Consider the following 20,881-nt stretch of genomic DNA (forward strand, 5'->3'; position numbering starts at 1 on the left):
AGTTAAATTGCAAAGTAATCAATGAATTAAATATTTAACTGGTCAACATATTAAGTAATTAACAGATAAAATATATAAGCATATTTAGAACTAATATAATTGTTATAATTGTTAACTGTTAATACAAGTGTGGTTCTTGACACTGGGATTGACCTGTAAAACTGCATGGTTCAACTACTGTTTGAAATTTCTGGAAAAACTAGAATATAGTGTGAGATACAAGATTGTAGACTACACTGTAGAATAAAGGTAGAGACAGAAATTAGGGGAACATTGAATGGTGATGTGGGAGACGATAGAGAGAATATTAGGTGAACAATATAGAATATTACAAGAAATGATAAGCATCACGACCACCAATGAAAGCCAGGAAGAAAACCACTTCAACAACAACTGCAGTGATAGCATCTCCGGCCACACAAAGATCAATAGAAGGAATGTTTGCAACAGAAAAATCAAACCCAGTGATGAACATGCAGACTGTGCAGGCTACTTTAATATCAATACAAGAAATGATGATAAAGCTACAGGAAAACATGACTAAAAACCGTGGAGAAAAGAAAATAGAAATGGAAGAAGTGAAAAGAGAAGTGAGGAATGATATCCAGAAATTAGATGAGAAAGTGGGTCTGATCCAGGAAGCATTACAAAAAAATGATCAAAGTTTACAAATGATTGAGGAAAGAACAGAAAAAACAGAACAAAAATTTGACTTGGTGGGTCAGAGAATGAAAGAACAGAATAAAGAAGTGCAAGACTCAATGATCCAGTTGGAAATGGACAGAGCCTCATTTTACTTGTGATTCCAGAATGTAGTGGAGACAAAAGAGGAAGATTTGGTAGTAATAATGGCCGAAATAATTGCAGAGGCACTCCAAAGAGATAAAGGAGAGATAATTAATGAGTTGGATGAAGTTTATCGAGTATACACAAACTACGCTAGATGATACAGACTGCCAAAAGAAGTCCACGTATGCTTCGTGTGAAAAAAAGTGAGGGACATAATTTATAAAATAACTAGAGATGAACCAATGTCCTATAAAGGGAAGGAGATTATCACATTGAAACAAATCCTGAAAAGAGTACGTGAACAATGGCGAGAATCATTTCTTTGTGGCCCAACTTTATAAAAACAACATATTATTTAGATGGATAACACTGGAGGGAATGTTGGTGTCATGGCAGAAGAAAAAAATCAAGATACATACCCTAGAGAAAGTGCAAGACCTCTACAACCAACTGATAGGCACAGAAGAAATGGGCAGTAGTAGAGAAGAATTGGAGTCACTCAGTCAAGAAGATCAACAACTGGAAGAGAAAGAAAAAGAACAAGAAGAGAACAAGAAAGAAGAAGAGGAATCACAGGAAGAGACAAGACTAAGAACAAGGGCACAAACAGAGGCAAGGAATAACAGGAATTAGTGAGTGATAGCAAAGAAGAATGGAAAACAACTATCTGTAACAACCATCTGATAGTATTGAAAATACTATCTGTAAATATAAATGGACTTAACTCCTCAATTAAATGGAATCAAACTTTTAAGAGATTGGCAAAACAAAAAATGGATATAGTGTGCCTCCAAGAGGTACACATCAGAACACAGGATAAAAAATACTTACAATATAAAAAATTAGGAAAACTTTATGTAGCCCTAGCAGAAGAAAAAAAAAGAGGGATAGTAATCTATGTTAGAGAATAATTAAGAGCAGAAGTGTTATATGCAGACCTTGTAGATAGAACATTAATGTTAGAAGTGTTTTTAGAACAGAGGAATTTATTGTTAGTGGTAGTATATGCACTCAATAATCAATAAGAAAATTACTATAAAAAGCTTCATGAAAAAATTCTAGAATTAGGTATAGAGGATATTTGTATGTTTGGGGATTTCAATGCAGTCATGAATATTAAAAGGGATTATCAAAGTACTTATAGAACAAAGAAGAAGAAAAAACACCCTTCCAAAAGCATTTTTTAATATGGCAGAAGAACAAAATTTAATAGATATTTGGAGAGCACACAACCCAAAAGAAAATCGGTTCACCTTTGATTCTATTCCCCATAAATTGTGATCAAGAATTGATATGGCTTGGACAAGTATAACCTTAATGAGCAACATAGAATCAGTAGAAATAGCACCAAATGTATGGACAAATTATAACCCATTAATAGTAATATGGAAAGGTCAACAAAAACAAAGAGCGAGATGGACATTGGATCCACAAATTCTGAGAAAAAAAGAATATTTAGAGAAGGTAAAAAAGGAATTAGAAATATTTTTCGAAGTAAATACAAAAGAATATACATCCTTACAGAATTTGTGGGATACAACGAAAGCCTATCTAAGAGGATTAATGATAACATATAATGCTAAAAGGAAAAAGGAGAAAGAAAAAGAATACAATGAACTACAGAAGGAGATTAGAAATTTGGAAATACAAGCACAAGTAACACCAGGAAATGATCAGCTCATAGGTAAATGTAGATTAGCTAAACACAGACTGAATATTTTAGAACAGGAAAAAAAATTTAAGGGCTCTGAAACTATTTTGAAAAGGCAAATAAGCAGGGAAGGTGGCTGGCTATAGGTTAAGGAAGGAAAAAGAAAAAAAAAAGATGGATTCAGCAATTACAAGACAAGGAGGGAAAGGTACAAAATACTATGGAAAAGAAAAAAGAAATGATACTGGAATGTTTTACAGGCAAGAGGAAATTAGGGAGGAGAAAATAAAATATTAATTAGAGGAAGAAAATATTTCAGTTCTAACAGAAGAAGAGAGGGAAAGATTAAATGGAGAGATTACTAAAGAGGAATTAAAAGAGGCAATTCAAAAACAAAAAAAAAAAAACTCCTAGAACAGATGGCTTACCAGGAGAAGTGTATAAAAACTTTGGAGAAATATATGATCAAATACTTTTAGAAATTTATAATGAAGTATTAGCATGGAGGGAAGTGCATATTGCACTAATACCAAAGGAGAGTGCAGATGCTACATAGATAAAGAATTATAGACCAATCTCTTTATTGAACGCTAATTATAAAATATTTATGAGCATAATGGTTGAAAGAATGAAAAAAATAATGAATACACCCAGACCAAAACGGTTTCCTACCAGCAAGACAAATTAAAAATAATACAAGGATGGTAATAGGCATATTGGAGTATTATGAAGCGCACCCAGAAAAACAAATTGCTTTGGTTTTTCTGGATGCCCAAAAAGCTTTTGACAAAGTAAACTGGCAATTTATGATTCAGCAGGTAAAGATGAAATTTGGGGATAGATTTGAAAAAACGATAGGGTCAATATATTCAAATCAGAATGCCCATATAATAATTAACGGAGAAATTACAAATTCATTTGAGATAGGAAAAGGAGTCCGACAGGGATGTCCAGTTTGATCTTTGCTCTTTATCATGACATTAGAAATTCTGTTAAGAAGAATTAGATCGAATCGGGAGATAAAAGGATTAAAAATTAAGCAAGAAGAATACAAGGTTCAAGCCTTTGCAGATTACCTTGTATTCTTTGTAGAAGAACCAATAGAATCAGGACCAAATTTAATTAAAGAAATAGAGAAATATGGGGAAGTGACCAGCCTAACAATTAATAAAGATAAAACTAAAATAATAACAAAAAATTAAACAGATAGTCAAAAAAAAGAAATTAGTGGAAGTAATGGGCTTACAAATTGTTAAACAAATCAAGTACATGGGAATTTGGCTTATAGCAAGATGCTTAAATGATAAAAGAGGATAATTATGTAAAGTTAGTACAAGAAATAAAAAAAGATTTAGAAAAATGGGGGAATATACAGTTATTGATGTTAGGGAAAATTACGACTATTAAAATGAACATCTTACCAAGATTATTATTTCTCTTTCGATTCCTGTAAAATTGGATACATTTTTTTTAGTGAATTAAACAAAACGACTATGAAATTTGTGTGGGCAAGAAAAAGAGCGAGGATAAGTTTGAGCGCATTACAAGATAATAGATGCAGAGTTGGATTTGGACTCCCTGCATGGGAAATACATTATCAAGCAGCAGCCTTAATGTGGGTTAAAGATTGGGTTAACCTGGTGAAAAGAAGAAGGGCATGATCTGCAGGCGGGGTGACATGCTTCATGTGGAACCCAGGAAATATTCATTTTAATAGACATGTGATATGAAACTCATTAAGGAGAATCTGGCATGAAATTAAGCACAGACATTATGAAAATTCCAGGGTGGATATCTGTCATGGAGGCATTGACACACCCCAATGCACTAGAAATGGGAAGTAAGACTAAATATTATGCTGTTTTAGATTCCAAAGGAATGTTAAAAACAAGCCAAGAACTCAGAGACCAAGGGGTAAAGGTGGATTGGTGGCCATATTTACAGCTTAAAACAAGGTATAAAAAAGATGTAGAGGAACATGGAAGAGATATAAAGCTGAATCAATTAGACAAACTTTTAGAGGGAACAGATGAAAAAGCAATTTCAAAAATGTACAACTACTTGTTAGAATTTGAATTGGCAGAGGAAATAGTCAAGGACTCAATGATAGCATGGGCAAGGAACATAGGACATAATATCAATTTGGAAGACTGGGAAAGAATTTGGAAGCAAAACTACAAATTAATGAAATTGGTGGTCTATAAAGAGAACCAATATAAAATGTGCTATCGGTGATATCTAGCACCTTCAAGATTGGCCAATATGTATCCAATCTAAGCCCACTCTGTTGGAAATGTAAGCAAACAAGGGGTATCTTCTTCCATGCTTGGTGGCTTTGCCTGAAGAATAAAAAGTATTGGGAAAAAATACGAATATGGATAAGAGAAATAACAAACATTCAATTAGAACTTAAGGCTGAATTTATTTTGTTGGAAATAATAAAAGGTGAAAACGCAAAAGAAATAAAATATTTAATTCTACATATAATCACGGCAGCAAGGATAGCATTAGCTCAATGCTAGAAGGGAGATCAGATGCCAACAGATAACTTGATAATCCAGAAGATCTACAACTACACAGAAATGGATAAACTCACCCAAAAGTTAAAAAATAAGGAAAACTCAAAATATTATACAGTTTGAAAAAACTGGTATAATTAGATAAAGGATAGAAACCAGCGAGTAAACAGATAGGGAAGGGAAAATATAGAGGTTATGATAGGAGTATTTACCAGATATAGAAAATAAGTATTGGAAAATTGTTTGATAAGAACACACCGTCTAAGCAATTGGAAATGCTTATGTTTTTATGTTTATTGGTTATGTATATCTTTTTAGTTTTGTATTTTACAAAATGTTTTGTACTATGTATATATATATTTTAATGTTTAATAAAGTTTATTTAAAAATATTTTAAAAAAGAATTTATTTGATTTGGTAGTTGCAACTTATCACAATATCTAGGCAGTTTGCTGACCAAATGCTAAGTGCTAATGAAGACCTCTGAAGCATTTTCCCTATCTATTTGATGCTGTCTAACAGATGCCTTTTCTGTCACTGATCATTTCCTAAGCCACACTGTCTTCCACACCCTAGTTCTCTCTTTGGTTAATTACAACTCCCAGCATCCCAATGAGCAAGTCACATAGTTCAATACACTGAAGGCTGCCAAGCTAGAGCACATTTCTTCAAAGAAAGTGTGTTCCATTTTGTCTTTTTGTGTTGTCTCCAGCAATGATGCAACCTCATGAGGTGCGAGTGACCAGAATTTTATAAAGTATTCAAAATATGGTCATTACCTAAAGACAACTCTGATACAAATGAAGAAAAAAACAGTCCCAGGTGTTTCTGCCTCATGAGTTATTAGACAGTAAAGATGGATGGGAGGCAACTTTCCCTCCCACAATGGCTTTCCTAGGAGATGACCTTTATATGATGTTATCATCATGACCATATGGGGGGTTTCTGAGAAAAGGCACACAACTCACCTCCTAAATCTGTGTTTATTAATGGAGTGACAAAATGTTACAGATAGGAAGATCCCTGGCTGGCTTGCATAAACCCCTGTGGGCGTGTTACCAACTCTGCGACTGATGAGCCGACAATACACTTGCTATGTAAAGATTAATATACAGCGTTGTGACCTAAATAACAGAACTTTGCTCTCAATAATTAGATCCTCCACATTTTGAACATAAAGTGTTTTTCGTTTTGGTTTTCAAAAGAAAACAAAGTTTTTAGTCCTCAATGGGTGAAAGCCTAAAAGTTTAAGTTCAAGTATACAAAGATGCAATAATTATAATAATAATGCAATAATAATAATTCAATAATAATGCCTAATGACACATTATACAAGTGGTTGTTACCATTGTTTAGAATCCAAAATGGATTTTAAAGGAGTGGATAAGAACTGAGTCTTTTCTTCCACAATGACAATCATTAACAACTTTTACACTATGCAAAAGTTATTTTAAAGTTGTACACTCCATGTATTCAAATGTTTTATATAGCTTCCCAATGAGGAAGTGATTTTAGGAAATCACATATAATGACTGCAAGAGAAGACGCAGCCAGAGTTAGGGGGGCAGAACTAAACATCAGCCTAGAGTCGTTACGTTCCTATAAATAATCGGGAGATTAAATCCAACCCCTCCTGAATTCCGCTGACCCTTATTTGGTGTCAATGTAGAGTTGAACTTTTAGTTGACTAGATTCTTGCATATAACGATAAACAATAAACCTTCTGAACTGCAACTTAATGTATGCTCCAGATACTTTGCATCTGACAATGACAAAACCTTTATTAAAAGTAATGAAGCATATCCTGGCCAACTTCATCCAATCAAAAACAATGCAGATGGGCACAAAATCTCCAGACTTAGGGAAAATTGAGTTTTAAAAGCTCCTGAATCAGAACCAGGGCCATCCACATTTCAAACTGTTCCAAAAGGCAGGCATGGGAATAGAGAAGCACTTCTCTTGGATCCCACTAGATGAAATTGTTTGAATGTTGGGTTCTGGGGAGATATTATAGCATTATAGGCGGCATAAAAATATTGTGAAGAAATAATTTTCATGAAATTTTCGCTTTTCTGATATACCTGCTTTAAAGAACATTTTGCAAAGTGTTTTAAATCTTTAAATAATGCCTTTACATTGCACAATTATTCTTTTTAAAATGTTTTTACACAGGGTGTGAAGCTAACAAGCCTTTAGTTTTAGCATTCATTGAAATTAGTATAAAAAAGCAGCACAATAAGAAATGTGGCCTTTTCATCCACTTAACATAAACCAGAACACAGAATATATGCATACTTGTTCTTTCCACTGCACAAACATTTTGAAAGTACATTTTTTCCTGTGATGCATGTTCAAATCCTCAGGATGTGGAACTCTGTCAGTGTTCACCTGACTTTTAAAGTGTCTTCTTGATGAAGGCCATGTAGGCAACTGGGAGGAGCTAGAAAACATATAGAAGGCAGCATAAAAGAATAAAATTATACAGTATCCAAACTACAATGTACCCCAAAGTACTGGGGGTACAAAATTAAAGTTCCCCAACCTGACTCTTTATGAAAACACCAGTCCTGGTGTTGCTGCTTGTCTCTTCCCCAGCATCCTGGTTGATTAGCTACATCAGAGTCGGGAAATTTGTGCCCCTCCCCCCAATTTCAAGAACCATTTTCCCAGTCCAAATCCCTTCCCAAAGGTGGCAAACCAAAATTGGTAGACCTTTTAAAGATTTGTGAGAGGGAGGTAGAAAGCCAACAGGCATGCCACCCATTCTGCATTTTTAATTAACAATTTCATAACCACAACCACAATCAACACAAAACAAGTTTACTTTTACCAGTTTGGAAGAAGGTCCGTGTGTCATCCTTTAAGTGCCCTCAAAGAAACCTGACCTGCTAGCTACAATCAGTCCAATGGTGCCATGATTCCTGGGGTTCCAGGTAGAAGATAAAGGTAAAGCATAGCATCCCGAGGCAGAAATAGTTACTCATTCTTAAAGTAGGATTTGGGAAGTGGGTGTGGCTCTCCAGTCAGCAAGCCGCACAAAAGGCCTGCTTGGCCAGCGGCCACATGTTTCTAGCAATCTAAGCATTTCATGTTATTGAAGGAAGTGAAAGTTGATCCTCTGAAATGGAAATGCCAAGGTTTAGCTGTGGAGCTTTTGCTGATATGTCACTCTCACTCCAGACCAGCAGCCTAAGGCTCCATCGCACTGCTTGAATGTCCAAGAGCATCTCCATAAATTCAGGCAGGGAGACTGCTGGGTAGAAAAGGGTTTGCATATGGGAAAAACAGTAGAGGGAGCTATTTCTTCCACCTAGACCTCCTGAACGAATGGTGGGCGAATAATTGAACCAATAAATCTATACTTCCCCCACATACAGTATTAAACAAACACATTTGGCTGAGAAAAATGTGTTCAGCAGAAAAGCAGACACATTAACAGTGTAAAGCATAGAACATAGACTAATAGAGTTGGAAGGGACCTTGGAAGTCTTCTAGTCCAGTGGTCGCCAGCCAGTGGGCCACTGATGGTCTGTGAGAAAAGTTTGGTGGTCCACTGAGAAATATCCCTCCAAAGCAATTAATCCAGGATACACAGGAACAAAAGGCTGCTCTGCCCACATGGCCTGTCCACCCACTGGCCCCCACCTTTTGACCAAGAGCAAACCATACCTTGAGTAGAGCCACACGAGTTGGAACTAGAAGGTAAGACCAATGGTGGGGAAGGGAAATCTGCCGCTGGGTGTCTTGCTGATGTTGGTGGGAAAATCGGTCCCATATTCCAGAGCTGCAGTAGTCACAAGACTGGTCCTTTGGTCATCCTGAAGCAGCTCCTCCAGTCCATGGCAGGCCGGTGCACTTGGGTGGAGGAGCAGCTACTCCAGGATGACCAAAGGGCCAGTCCTGTGACTACTGCAGCTCTGGAATATGAGACCGACTTACATCAGCAAGCCACCGTCACTCAAAATTCATATTAGTGGTCCGTGGGATTTAGAATTATGTGTTTGGTGGTCCCTGAGGTCCAAAAGGTTGATGACCCCTGTTCTAGTCCAACCCCTGTTCTAGTCCATTCTCGAGCTGGAGATCCTACACCACTTCAAACAAGTAGCTGTCCAGTCTCTTCTTAAAAGCCTCCTTCTTAAAAGCAATCTGCTTGAGGCAGTAATATGACAAGGAGACAGTTGAGGGTGAAATTGGTGCCTAATTGTGTCATCTGTTCTTTTTTGCAGTTTTGAAATCTGCTTTAGTTATGAAATGTCTTGGGCCGGGACTGAAGAGAACCAAGAAATGTTCAACAAAGAGCAGTAAGTGTATTCTAAATATCGGAGGAGAGTCAGACAGAATCAAATTCTAATGCAGGCCTTTGCTGGGATGGTTCTACAAAAATTATCATGCCAATTCTTGCTGCAGTTGCTGTTAGTTTCTGAACACAATTCAATTCAAAGGATCCATCAACACCACCCCCAAACAAAAAAAAACAGTTTTGGGAAGGACTTCATGAGGATTAGCTCCTGAGACTGTGTTCCTAGCTCAGCAAGTGAAATCACATGGTTGAAAGCAAGAGACATGACCTCTGCTGCTATGATACCTCTAAAATTCTTTTTTTCCATAGAATATGACAGCTGCACTCTTGGGCTTAATTTCAACATCAAATATTTCTAATTGGCACCTTTTGAGGGGAGGATTTAGGTTGCCAGATTATTTTATTGCTCAAATATGACATATTATATATTGTGATAGTTTTAATTGATTATTAAGAAGCCATCCATGATTGCAATCCTTTGATGGTGCTGCCATAAAGACCCAAGGGCCACAGCTGACACAATTTCCCCTTCAGATCCCTCCGAGTGCTACAATCCAGGTTTCAGCATTCCTGTTTTACCCATTCACATGGCTTATCCCTCCATATATGCATCTGTGCACGTTGATGAGCTTGCAGAGATGAATAAACAATGATTGTGTATATATGTATTATTATATTTGTGTATAAAAACAGCTCAGAATGGCAGGGGCAGCTTCAACAAGAAAAGTGGAGAACACCTGTGTGATCTGCTAATACAACATGGCTTCAGGTAAGCTTCTGAATATCAATAGGGAAGTTATTACTTTTTAACGGATGGGAGAGCTGGAAATAGCAAAAAGACATCCATTCAGTGGATCCAGCCTTTATACAGAAAAAAAGCTTGTGTACTAATTTTCCATACAATATATATCCATTAAGCAAAATATAGAAAGAAGTCATGGTTATTATTAAATTTGGGAGATAGAAGGGGGTATGATTTTTATTTTCTTTATTGAAATTTTAAATTTTTATACTGGTGAGTATAAAACAGAAGCAACAGTGAGACCCAATTCTCCCATGGGAGAAACAAAAAACAAAGAGAGAATGCTACTAATTATGGTATACTCGACGCAAACAGGTATCTGAAAAAATGCTCAACTAAAAAATGGAGAAAACAAGAACTGTATGTATGTGTGAAACTGCTGCAACAGCAACTTGTAAAGTTTCCTATTTATTAACTCATCTAGAAGCCTTGTGATGGCCGGTTTGAAGAAGAAGAGGGAGTGCATGCTCAAATAAGGCATCCTGCATGATTGTGTATGGCAGTGTTTCTGTTTTACATGGGTTCCTATTTGCTTCTGCCACCCAGAAACTCAACTGGTGCTCTGCTCAGCTGAAGCATCAGCAGAGATGGAACCTTTGTGCATGTGCATCTTTTGCGTGTGTTACGTTTGCAGTCATGAAAAGAACTTGCAGTTAGTGCTTCATTATGCATTAAAGTGGAAGATCTACCAATATGTCATCTTTTATTTAAGAAGCCAACCTTCTTCATCTTCCTCCGCAGGGACCAGTAGTCCTTCCTCTTTGCTTACCGTTGGCTTGTTTATCTTGGCTCTGCAATGGACAGACGGAGGAGCCTTCCCCACAATACCACTCTCCAGTCTGTTTACCAATGCTGTGCTAAGAGCACAGCATCTCCATCAGCTTGCAACGAATACCTACAAGGAATTTGTGAGTAGTGGTCCATGTTTTAGGTCAGCTAAACTTTTAGGTTGCATCATCATTCCTGCTAGAGTGTTCAGCAGCTTGGAAGCAGAATAGGTTCGTTTAAAAGTAACATGGGGAATTCTCTAGGGTCACGGGATATATTAAAGCGTAAAAAAAGAATATGACATGTAGCAATTTATTTTTTAAAATGATATGGGAAAGTGCTCCCCCCGCCACATGTTTTATATGTTCTCAAATCTTCCATTACTGGATCAACTTAGAGTTGCCACAAACCAAACAATCTTTAGATAAGGCTCTCTTTTGAAATATTTACTATTTGCTTATTCTCTTAGCTAATATTAGTATTGCATTGCTTCTGATCTTAATGTCTTTGCTCAATTAGTAATTTTTAGATAATGTTATTCAAAACTCGGCACACTCTCACCTTTTCTACTTCTTTGTAAATGGTGGCATTTTATGGGACTTATAAAGGAGCGATCCTATATCCCAGAAGAACAGCGATACTCCATCAAGAATTCTCAGACTGTATATTGTTACTCAGACACTATCCCTTCACCCACGAGGAAAGAGGAAACCCAACAAAAAACAGTAAGCCAACTCCTATCATTTTTTATTCCATGGAAGAATTATTGTGGTGCCCCAAATATATAACTTGTGTTGCCTCTCTTCCCACTTTTACAAAATTCCCAAGAAGTATTAACAAAGAGCAATAAATGTATTCTAAACATCAGAGGAGAGTCAGACAGCTAGTTAGTCAGACACCCTGGTAAAAGTGAAGGGGACTAGAAACCATACTCAACCATCTGAAGTGCTGCCAGGTCCTTGTTTCTATGTTGGGGGATCTAATCCCTAGAGGACAGAACATTAGAAACTCTATACTTTATCACATTTGCAAATTTCAAATAGCTTTGGCCAAGATTCAGGTAGACTGTTAATCTTTTGCATTTAACCATGGTACAAATATGCCCTGGCAATATACTGTATTTTTTCCTCTGATGTTTCCCTATGATATTATCTTTATCTTGACCACAATCCATGCCTAAGCTGTCTTTTATCTAGGCATACTTCCCAGGCTGCACAAGTTAGTTTTCCACATCTCTCTGAGATAGAGATTCTGAACAGAAATACCCAGATATAGCATGTCTACCCTTAGCTATTTTGGCATTTGTGGTTCCTGTTTAACCCAAAAACATGGAATAGCTATAAGATGTTTAACATCTGTTATGTTTCACCACCCATTTACAGAGGTAAAGTCAGGTGATCAACAGTAGGTGAGATTGAAAAAACGCTTATTGACTGGTCCTAGATGATGCAGGCATGAGCTTCTTTCTAGTCCAATCCAATTCCTCTGCTGCTTTTGTTCCCCCTTAAAGAATTTGATACAGCACTGCTTGGCAGTGGTCTATCACAATTGCATGATGATGCCAAAGCTGCTTACCCAGCAGTATTATATGTAGCATTACAATGGAGTGATGGGACCAACGAGGGGTGGGCTTCAAACATTTTAGAAAAGGGTTCTCTGCCCAGTTGCTGGGTGGTGGGTGGGGCCTAATTCAGGGGTGGGATTCAAAAATTTTAACAACTAGTTCTGTGAGCATGGTTTTGGTGGTGGGTGTGGCTTGGTGGTCATGTGACTGGGTGGACGTGGCTTGGTGGTCACGTTATTGGCTGGGTGTGACTAACTCAATATCACTCACATCGAGGCACACATCTCGCCTGGCCTCTCATGACTGTGGGGATGTTGCAACAGTCGTAAGTGTGAAAAATGGTCATGTCACTTTTTTCAGTGCCATTGTAACTTTAAATGGTCACTCCACACAAACAAAGTACCAGCAAAGGAGAGGAAAAAAACTCCAGAGACCTTCCTGAGACAGGAAGTCTAGTCCTTCCAAGAATGTAATAAGAGTTAACCGAGAGGCAGTTTCTGTAAGCAACACCAGAATGTTTCCTTCCTGTCTTCCTTACAGGATTAGGCCAGTGATTTCTTCTAACAACCGGTTCTCTGAACTGCTTAGAATGTTAACAACCTGTTCTAGCGAATAGGTGCAAACTGGTAGAATTCCACACCTCGCCTAATTGGCCTCCTGCATTGTAATGGGGGGGTTGCATTTTTGCCCTTCTCGGGCTCCTGTGGCTTTTCTTAACTCTCCAGGAGGCCAAAAACATCTTCCCAGGCTGAGGAGGTTCTCTGGGAGCCAGAAATGGATTAGTTTTACATGTCATGTTTTCATTGGAGCAAAAGAGATATATTCGATAAACATTTAAAAGCAAACCAGGAAGCATTTTTATCAATTACTGTCCATACATGTCCCTTCCAATAATGAAAAGTGTGTCACTGTGGGTTAGTAAAAAAATAGGTTTAAAGCAGGCTTAAGGAACTGATCAGGAAATAGGCAGTTTGCCCTGGTTGGAATTTTTCTTGCCTGTTGTACTTCTATTGCCATTTATCTTAAAACAGACAACTGAATGCTATTATCCTTGCTCTTCTTCTTCTTCGGGCTCTAGGAGTTAGGATAGAAAAACAGAAGTCTTTAAATTGCATTTTTTAAGGGTATCTATTTTTCTAGGATACGGAACTGCTGAGGTTTTCGCTGATTCTCATTCAGTCCTGGCTAAATCCTATACGGTTTCTAAGCAGGATGTTTACGAACAGTCTTGTGTTTGGGACCTCAGACAGAGTCTATGAAAAACTCCAAGATTTGGAGCAAGGTATCCAAGTTCTTATGAGGGTAAGCAATCCCTTCTTCTTTTTTTGATAATTCATGTTTTATTTACAGTTTTCCTTTCACACATATTTTGTGGACAGTGCATTGATTGGGTCAATGTCCTTTTTAAACAATGCTAACAATGATAATACAAATAAATCTATATAATCCTAATCTTCCAATTTCAACAATATTATTCTGTCTTTATAGCTCTTTCTCATTTTTTCATTAATTCATTTAAGCATAAATAACATTTATTTTCACCATATATTTATTGTCCTCTATTAAGTCACTTCTATTTAATATTTAAAAAATTACTTATGATTCCACCATAATTTCAATATCCCAAATATCTAGAACTGCTGATCAGACCAAATATTAACAAAATTTAGTCAATTCCAGGTTTATATCTCAACACCCCAAATTTCTAATTCTTAAATTTTTAAATTTTAATATATTTTAACACACTGTTAATAATACAATTAAATTACCTAATCCTAGACTTCCACCTTCTGCTCTTAGCTTACTTTAAAACATAATAAATTCTATTATCTATTAGTATATATGCTACTATTTTCCCTATTTATATTTTCTATTTTTCAATTTTATTACTATATTTTATCGCTTCCACCATCTGTTAACTTTTTAATCATCTTTTTCTTTCTCTCTCTGGAATCTTATAACTTTAAAAAAAAAGTTTTTATACCCACTGGGTATTCCTTTCAGTTTGCCCTTTGTCTCTTTCTGCTGCATCCTTTGAAGATATTTTTGTTTTATCCCTCTAAACTTTTCTCTTTTTTTGAAGATATTTTTATTTGATTCCTACTTATCCATCCTTTCTCTTTATTATCTTTGTCTTCTTGCATCTCATTTTGATCTTTCTCTCCCATTGCTTCTTCAAATTCCTCATCTATTTTCTGAGTGTCTTGTTCATCTTGTTTCCCCAGTTGTTGAAAGGTTTCTACACTCATTTCTTTTATCTTTAGGCAATCCCCTTGTTTCCTTATTGTTCTTTATAGTTTCTTGTATGTTTTTAAGCATCAAAATTATTTCTTCATGTTCCTTTATTATCCCCCAGTAATCCATTTTATTATAATTCAATAAAAATTACTCCATATACCTCTATACAACCCCAGGCCTCAGAATTATTATCTTCCCATGAAAAACCCTTGCTATTTATTAACACTAGAAATTAACATTTATTTTATTGTAACAGAGGGAGACCGAAATCAATGCTTCGTTTTCTTTATTTTTCCCCTATCTTTCCTCACTTCTCTTCCTCCTTTGCCCTCCCCCTCACTGCTCTTCTAGTTACTTTTGTATTTTATAATACTCTACAACTTAATAAAAATGTTTTTTAAAAATAGAAAAATATAGAAATGTAGAGAAATATAGGTAGCCGCTTAGTGATCATTTGAGGTTGCAACGGATCCCCCAAATGATTCTTGATTCAAAGTTCCAATGGCTGCTCCCTCCTTGGTCACATGACCGCATTTTGGGCTCTTGGCAAACGGTCCTCATTTACAGCCTTCCACACGCTGGAAATTTCTTGCTGGAAATTGGCATTGGAAGTTTCCAGCAAAAAAACTCCCCACCCACTGCTTTTGGGGGCGCAGCTTGCTTGGGCAATGGGCTTGCTTTTTGTATGTACTTAACTACCACAAAAAAAGTAAAATCAGGTTGGTCACCTGATGATCTACTTAATAGCCAGCATGACTTACAATTAAAATTCTGGGCTCAGTTACAGCCAGAAGTTGAAGACTACCTGTATCAAACTGTAACATGAATGGGGCTATTGATAAAGGATAAAGAAAATAACCTGATTTTGAGATTATAACTAGAAAATATATGGATTTAAGGTACTTTTTAAGATCAAAAGAGAAATAAACCCCAAAATGAATTCACAAGGACCTGTGTTCAACAATCATGGAATCTGCAGAATGAGATTAACCCTTCGTTACTGTACTGTTATTGTACTGCTGTACTCATTATTGTAGTTATTGTACTGTTATTCAATTTAATGACTTCCAGATACATTTAACTCTCCCAGTAATTTGGAATTGGAACAGCCCTTAGTCTCCTACTCTAGAACTCAAAAGTTGCTGAACAATATGGAGTTTAGACTACATCCAGATGCTTTCCCAAGGTTGGGAAAAGTGGGGATCTCTCACCCACCCATAGTTGTACACCCACCCATGGACCATGGTGGAACACAGTACAGAGGGTCAATACGATGCAACTACAAGCTCACTGTTCCTTTTATGTTCATAAAACAGAAAGTCCACAATATCAATCATAAAAACACAGTATGTCTCAATCCTTAAGTACTGAAGATATTATAAATTATATTATTATAAATTATTATTATAAATTATGTTTGATAAAATTTGTGTTTGTATGTGTATGTGATATACACACACACACATATATGTGTGTGTGTGTGTGTGTGTGTGTGTGTGTGTGTATATATATATATATATATATATATATATATATATATATATATATATATATATATATATATATATATATTTGTTTTCTGAGGTTTTCGTGGCTATTTGTATGTGGATCTTTGGTTATTCGGGTTTTCTCCTGCATAAAATTGGAAGTGTCTTGGTGACGTTTCGACGAAGTCTGATTCATCATCTTCAGGCTTGTGGCTTCGGCTTTGTGCTTCTCGGAGTAATGTGAGCTTACAGCTGCTTCTTTCTTAAGCACTAGCAGTCAAGGGGAAGAAGCAGCTGCAAAACGAAACGTCGCCAAGACACTTCCAATTTTACTTAGGAGAAAACCCAAATAACCAAAGATCCATATATATATGGGTATATATATTCATATATATATATATGAATGAAGCAGAATGAGATTCTTAATGTTTTTGTTTTACTCTTTCCACTTACAACATCTATTTCCAGGAGGTGGAGGATGGTACTTCCCGCGACCTTCAGTTGCTTAGACCCACCTATGAAAAATTTGACTTCAATCTCCAAAGTGAAGTCGCTTTGCTGAAAAACTACAATCTCTTGTCCTGCTTCAAGAAAGACCTGCACAAAGTGGAGACCTTCCTGCGAGTGATGAAATGCCGTCGTTTTAGAGAAATCAGCTGCGTCCCCTAAAGCAGAAAAGACCCGCCTCTCCATTTCACTTTTCCTATTCAGTTTCCTAGAACCAGGGAAAGAGAATGCTGTATTGCTACACCAACTGCCTACATGCCTGGGTCAAGTAAAGACCAACCTATTACATTTCAAAGCCCTGCTGTTTGTGAAGTCCCTCATCACTCCTCTGTATCTGTGCAAAAATAAATGCTATATTGCTGCTGAAAAATTACTGCCATAAGCTGATTGATGCAATTAGATCTGTCTCTTAAATGATAAAAAATACAACCTTAAAGGCATTGACCTCATTTTACACAGGATCACAAACTTACTGTCAAAACAGCTATTCTGTTCAAAACAATATATCTCTAAACCTGTTTATAAAAGTAATTTTCCTTCTCTTTAATTCCTATAAAATTAAGGCAAGCAAATAAAAATAACTACATGAAGAAGCCCTTAAAAGATTCTCGTTCAAATAATCTTATGAACATGGTTTAATTTTTTTTTCGTAATAGCAATAGCACTTTGACCTACCACTTCATAGTATTCTCTGTAAGTGGTTTCCAGAGTGAGCATATTTCCCCCCAACAATCTGGGTTCTCATTTTACTATCCTCAGAAGGATGGAAGACTGAGTCAACATTGAGCCGATCAGGACTGAACTCCTGGCAGTAGGCAGAGTCAGGCTGCAGTACTTCATTCTAACCACTGTGCCACCACAGGTCTATGTTCACAATACAGGGGTGTCAAACCCATGTTGTCACGGCAGTGTCATGTGATTTTTTCCTCTTCTCTAAACCGGGTATGGATGTAGCCAGCATGTGAGGTATCTGGCCTGCAGGCTGAGAGTTTGATAGCCCTGCTATAGTATATTCTCCATAATATGAGGAAATGAGTATTGAAGATACATGGAGAGAAAGAAATCAAGAGAAAAACCAATATACGTACTATTCAAATAGCCATCAATCCTGGCCAACGATATATATGGCATGGAAGTCATCAGAACTAAGTACTAATGTACAGGAAATAGAAATAAAACCAATTATATGGGCAGACCACAACTAAGTTAGGATTAAATGGAAAGGATATAAGAAAAAAGTGAAATGGCTGTTGAATCAATCTACATTAAAAGATAAAGTATTCATACAAATAACAGAAAGAGAAATGTCATTCTTCTTTAAGAAAATAGAAAGGAAAAGACTTCAGTACAAAACATATGGGACATGGCAAAGGCATACTTTTGAGGATAACTATATCTTATATAGGAGGGAAAAATAAGGAAAAGAAGCAACGTCAAAAAACACTGGAGGGATTTCAGCCCAATTGACTTTACCAGGCCTAATCTCAAGGGCACCCATATTTTTCAATCGCAGTATTTGTCAGTATTTGCATCTCATGCTCCTTCCATTCTGCTTAATAGTTTCTATTATTTTTAGCAGCTCATTTCCTCAATTCGCAGTGAACTGGGGGTAGGGAAAATATTGGGTATTTATTATAGAAAGCTGTTATCTATTTTATTGAAAATATTTGCTGCCTGTGATAAAAATGTATGAGGCCAAGTATATTTCTATTTTCTATTAATGTCATTTATTAGAAATATATAAAAATAATACTGTCTTTTCAATCATCATTAAAAATAGGCAATTAGTCTTTTCTTGGAAAAGTGCTATCTTCTATTGGTAGCTTGCATTTGGTAGCTTCACCACCCAAATACTCTAAAAACAAGGAGAACCAATTTCCAGGCTGGATAATATGCTTAGGAGAGAAGAAGATACCTTTTTAGATCAGCAAAAAGGAAATAGGTTATTTGTCAATAATCTGCTATTCTCTGTCAATGTTAAAATTGCACAAGATCTCTTTTTCCCCTAGTGCCATGATGGCGAACCAATGGCATGCGTGCCAGTGGTGGCACACAGAGCCCTCTCTGTGGGCAAGTAAGCCGTCACCCCAGCTCCATCGCGTATGCATATGTGCGCAGTGGCAGATTAAGACTCACTGGTGCCCTAAGCACTGGCAAATATTGGTGCCCCTCTTCCTTTGTACATACTGTAGAAAGGAAGCCATATTCTCAACTTTGTGCTGTCCCATACTGGGTTACATCCATTTGCCAAATTTGGCCCAAAGCACGTGCTTAGTCTGCTTAATGGTTAATACATCACAGCGCACGCATCTCCTGCCAGCCAGCTGGATCTTGGGTATCTGCTGTGCATGTGCAGGGGGCAGAGCACATGCGGGGGGTCACACACACATGTATGTGGGTTGGTTTTTTTGTGAATAGGCACATTAAGGAAAACTAGCTATAAAAACATGTGTCCCCATTTTTCCTTTGGGGTAAAATATAATATTCTGCCTCTTAATAACCCCCAAAATATTTCATTCTTGGGGGGAAGGCTTCCTACACTATGAAACACAAATTCTCTATCTTTCAGATAAAATCTGGTTAAGATGTCATACAAAGCATCTGTAATTATTTTAGTATGTTAATAAGCCGTCATAGTTTATAAACTGTAGTAGATGCAATTACTGCAATTGCATTAAAAAAGGACTTATGTTCATTTGAATGGGACCTGATTCAGGATTTTTGAACTAAAGTTGACAGTACTATCTTATTGTTTCTAAAGTGCTAGCGTGTTTGTAATCAACGACTATAATCGGTTTGTAATCTGGTTGAAAGTAAAATTTAGAATTAATTTAGGGGTGATATGAGAGAATCTCCTGAGTTATGGCTAAAGTTGGTTCTCAGCAACAATCAACAATAATATGCCCCAGAAACAGGACAGTCAATGAAGGGAAAAATCAAGTGGAAAATATTGGCGTGAGCATGAATATCAGCAATGTAAATATGCCAGCAAAATGAGCCAGGAGTTCCAGTAATGCAGGAAAGATGAGAGAAAGTGAGGAGCCAGGGGATAAAGTCATTTTGCTATTTTGATGTGAATAAAAGCAAAGTTTCTACAAAGGCAAAAAGACTACATGGAAGCATGAAACTAAATGCATTGGGAAGAAAAAAAGTATAGAGCAGATAAATTTGTTCACAATAAAGAGAAGAATAGTCACACCATTCATCTTGTGTCCTCCAATTGGTCAAACAACTAACAGGAATAATGGAAACTCTGGTCAAACTCATCTGGAGGTTCAAAGTGCTATGTTAAGGGTCAGGAATAATCTGGGACAGATGAAAAGGTTTTAGAGAAAACGAGTATAAAATAAGTTTTAAAAAAATCCTGCTTCAATGCAATTTTGCATGGTGAATAAGAGAACAATTAGCCTTGGCTTTGCACATTCTTGCTTCTCTTCCTTATTGTAGCAAGACTTTTAGAAATACTTCACAAGAAAACATTTCAGCCTTTATTTATTTGCAATTTGATGTTGTTCAAACTGACAAGAAGATCACAAATTATACTAAGCTATAATCCATATAACCATTATTTATTGAACAAGCCAAACTGAGTTTCTGCAGTATCTTAAGATTTAGAACAAATATAACATATAGAAATATGGTTAAGATTTCAAACTAAGCAACATTAAAAAAAATTGAAGGTCTGACTTAAAGCCAACTGTGGTGGTCTCTCATGAAAAGAAGACACTTGGCAAAGTTGTCTTGGGATGAGAGCGCAGAGAGAACTCCAAAACCCTCTTTTATTAGAAGCAATCTTTGTTAACGTAGCAATTTTGTTAACGTCCTATCACAAACGCATTACATCACACAACATGCACTGATCATTCGCATAAAGCATACAAGGCTGCAGAGTTTAAGTTTGCTACAGTTCTGGTTAAGAAATGGCAACAATTTGTCTTTGCTCCTTGCTCCGTGTTCCAGCCAACCACCAGAAGGCTCCGTTGTCCTAGCACGTACACAAAGAACAAAGAATCATAGTTCCCACATCTCCTCTGTTTTTCCTTTTTAAGAGACAAGGAGTGTTTTAGTCCCAACAACAGTCTTTGTCAGGTGTGTAGGCAAGAATGCTGTGCATGCTGATGTTATCCACGGCGTCGTGACTTCTTCAACCATCACAAACATCTTGTCCTCGTCTGGGTCGTCACAGGTTGGCTCTCCTATCTCATCTTCCGGATGGCAGTGGTTCATATGTGTTAGTTATTTGTTGATTCCAGAGA

General features: G+C 36.7%; 2 protein-coding genes across 3 annotated transcripts in view; one reads left to right on the forward strand and one right to left on the reverse strand.

Moving 5' to 3' along the window:
• SULT1B1 (sulfotransferase family 1B member 1) overlaps positions 1-20,881 on the reverse strand; it is an 83,050-nt gene that overhangs the window by 33,933 nt on the left and 28,236 nt on the right. The window lies entirely within an intron of this gene.
• Positions 537-16,927, forward strand: LOC113453619 (somatotropin-like). Its single transcript, XM_087915904.1, has 6 exons — positions 537-769; positions 9,186-9,260; positions 10,696-10,969; positions 11,438-11,554; positions 13,534-13,695; positions 16,587-16,927. The coding sequence occupies exons 1-6, from the start codon at positions 537-539 to the stop codon at positions 16,785-16,787; spliced, it is 1,062 nt and encodes a 353-aa protein (XP_087772030.1). The 3' UTR covers positions 16,788-16,927.

This window comes from Pseudonaja textilis, chromosome Z, assembly GCF_049901715.1.
Source record: "Pseudonaja textilis isolate UNSWEBS1 chromosome Z, rPseTex1.2, whole genome shotgun sequence".
NCBI classification, from domain to species: Eukaryota; Metazoa; Chordata; class Lepidosauria; order Squamata; family Elapidae; genus Pseudonaja; species Pseudonaja textilis.